The sequence below is a fragment of the Penaeus monodon genome, chromosome 27 (genome assembly GCF_015228065.2).
Source record: "Penaeus monodon isolate SGIC_2016 chromosome 27, NSTDA_Pmon_1, whole genome shotgun sequence".
NCBI classification, from domain to species: Eukaryota; Metazoa; Arthropoda; class Malacostraca; order Decapoda; family Penaeidae; genus Penaeus; species Penaeus monodon.
This window is the reverse complement of record NC_051412.1, coordinates 25,893,956-25,895,221: the sequence shown is the minus strand read 5'-3', so window position 1 is coordinate 25,895,221 and position 1,266 is coordinate 25,893,956. Positions and strand designations below refer to the sequence as shown.

General features: G+C 55.2%; 1 protein-coding gene across 1 annotated transcript in view; it reads left to right on the top strand.

Moving 5' to 3' along the window:
* The window catches only part of LOC119590373 (homeobox protein Nkx-2.1-like), a 39,643-nt gene extending 38,383 nt beyond the window's left edge, over nt 1–1,260 (top strand). The window contains exons 5-6 of the mRNA XM_037939042.1: nt 52–268; nt 563–1,260. Coding sequence (XP_037794970.1) covers nt 52–268; nt 563–798 — 453 coding nt within the window. The 3' untranslated portion in view covers nt 799–1,260. The remainder of the gene's footprint in view (nt 1–51; nt 269–562) is intronic.
* The last annotated feature ends 6 nt before the right edge of the window (nt 1,261–1,266 follow it).

Sequence of the window (1,266 nt, the reverse complement as noted above, 5' to 3'; positions counted from 1 at the left end):
GATAAGCAAACGAAAATTTCTCAAAGATTTTCTCCGTTCCTTTGCCACCAGAGCGTCGGCTCCCCCAGGCGAGTCGCGGTGCCGGTGTTGGTGAAGGATGGCAAGCCGTGTCCTAACGGGGACGACCAAGACAGCACGACCCACGCCCAATCCACGCCATCCACCACGCCCATCGCCTCCTCCCAGGCCCAGCCGTCTGCGGTCCACCACACCGCCCACCACGATCACCACACGTCCACTTCGTACTCGGCGACTGTCCATCACTCCGGTGAGTTGGGTCGGCGGGAGGGCGCCGCGGCTATTGATCACCACAGTAATCGTTTTAGCATCATGATCGTTATCACTATTGCTCTTGTCGTTATCATCCTCAATAACAGCGGTATCATTAAGATTATCACGGTTATCATCGCCACAGGCCAAATCATAGTAGTCATAAACACCATCTACGCACCACATCAATCATCGTTACATTTATTACAGCTATAGATATTGTGATATTTGTTGATTCAATTCTTGGGCATTTTGGGACCAGTTCAGCAGCGCAGAACTTTTTCTCCGTCAGGTTCCCACGTGATCAGCGGCTTGACCGGCGGCGGCTGCTCCTCGCCCATGATGACGGAGCCCGTGGTGGGAGCGGTGTCCTCCTCGGCCGCAGCCGGCTGCCTGCCGCCCGTCTCCTCAATCAGCGGCGACTACGCCCGCATGACTCCGCCGACGCATCACATGGTCACGCCGCCCGCGACCCCACACAACCCGCCGAATATGTGTTACTTTCCGCTCCAAGGGCGCACGTGGTGAGGCAGCCTTCCGCGCGCCTGGGCCGGAGGAGGAGAACCTTACGCGGGACAGCCCTCAAGCGTCGCTCTCCGGGCAGGGTGAACGCGACTAGTGTTAAGTAGGGTAAACCTCTTCACTCCTTCCTCAACACCCTTTTCCTCTCCCTTCTGTGACATCCCTGTAAGTAACGTCATCATCCTATCACATCCTACTAGTCTGTCTAGCACACGATCATGCAGCCCACCTTACCAGTCCTCTGCCGAGTAGCTAGTCCCACTCAGTCCAGCTCCCACTCGCCCTTGGCACCTGACGACGGATTTCTCTACGGCGCGTTTGCGGAGGCTGAAAGAAGAGAAAACGAGGAACAAGAGCACGATCAAGAATCCAAGCCTATCAACTATATTCGTAATGCCTGAAGTCGTCCAAAGAAATAATCCAAGGATACTCCTCATCCCATGTTGCTCAGAAGGATTCTTACGAAACTACGTG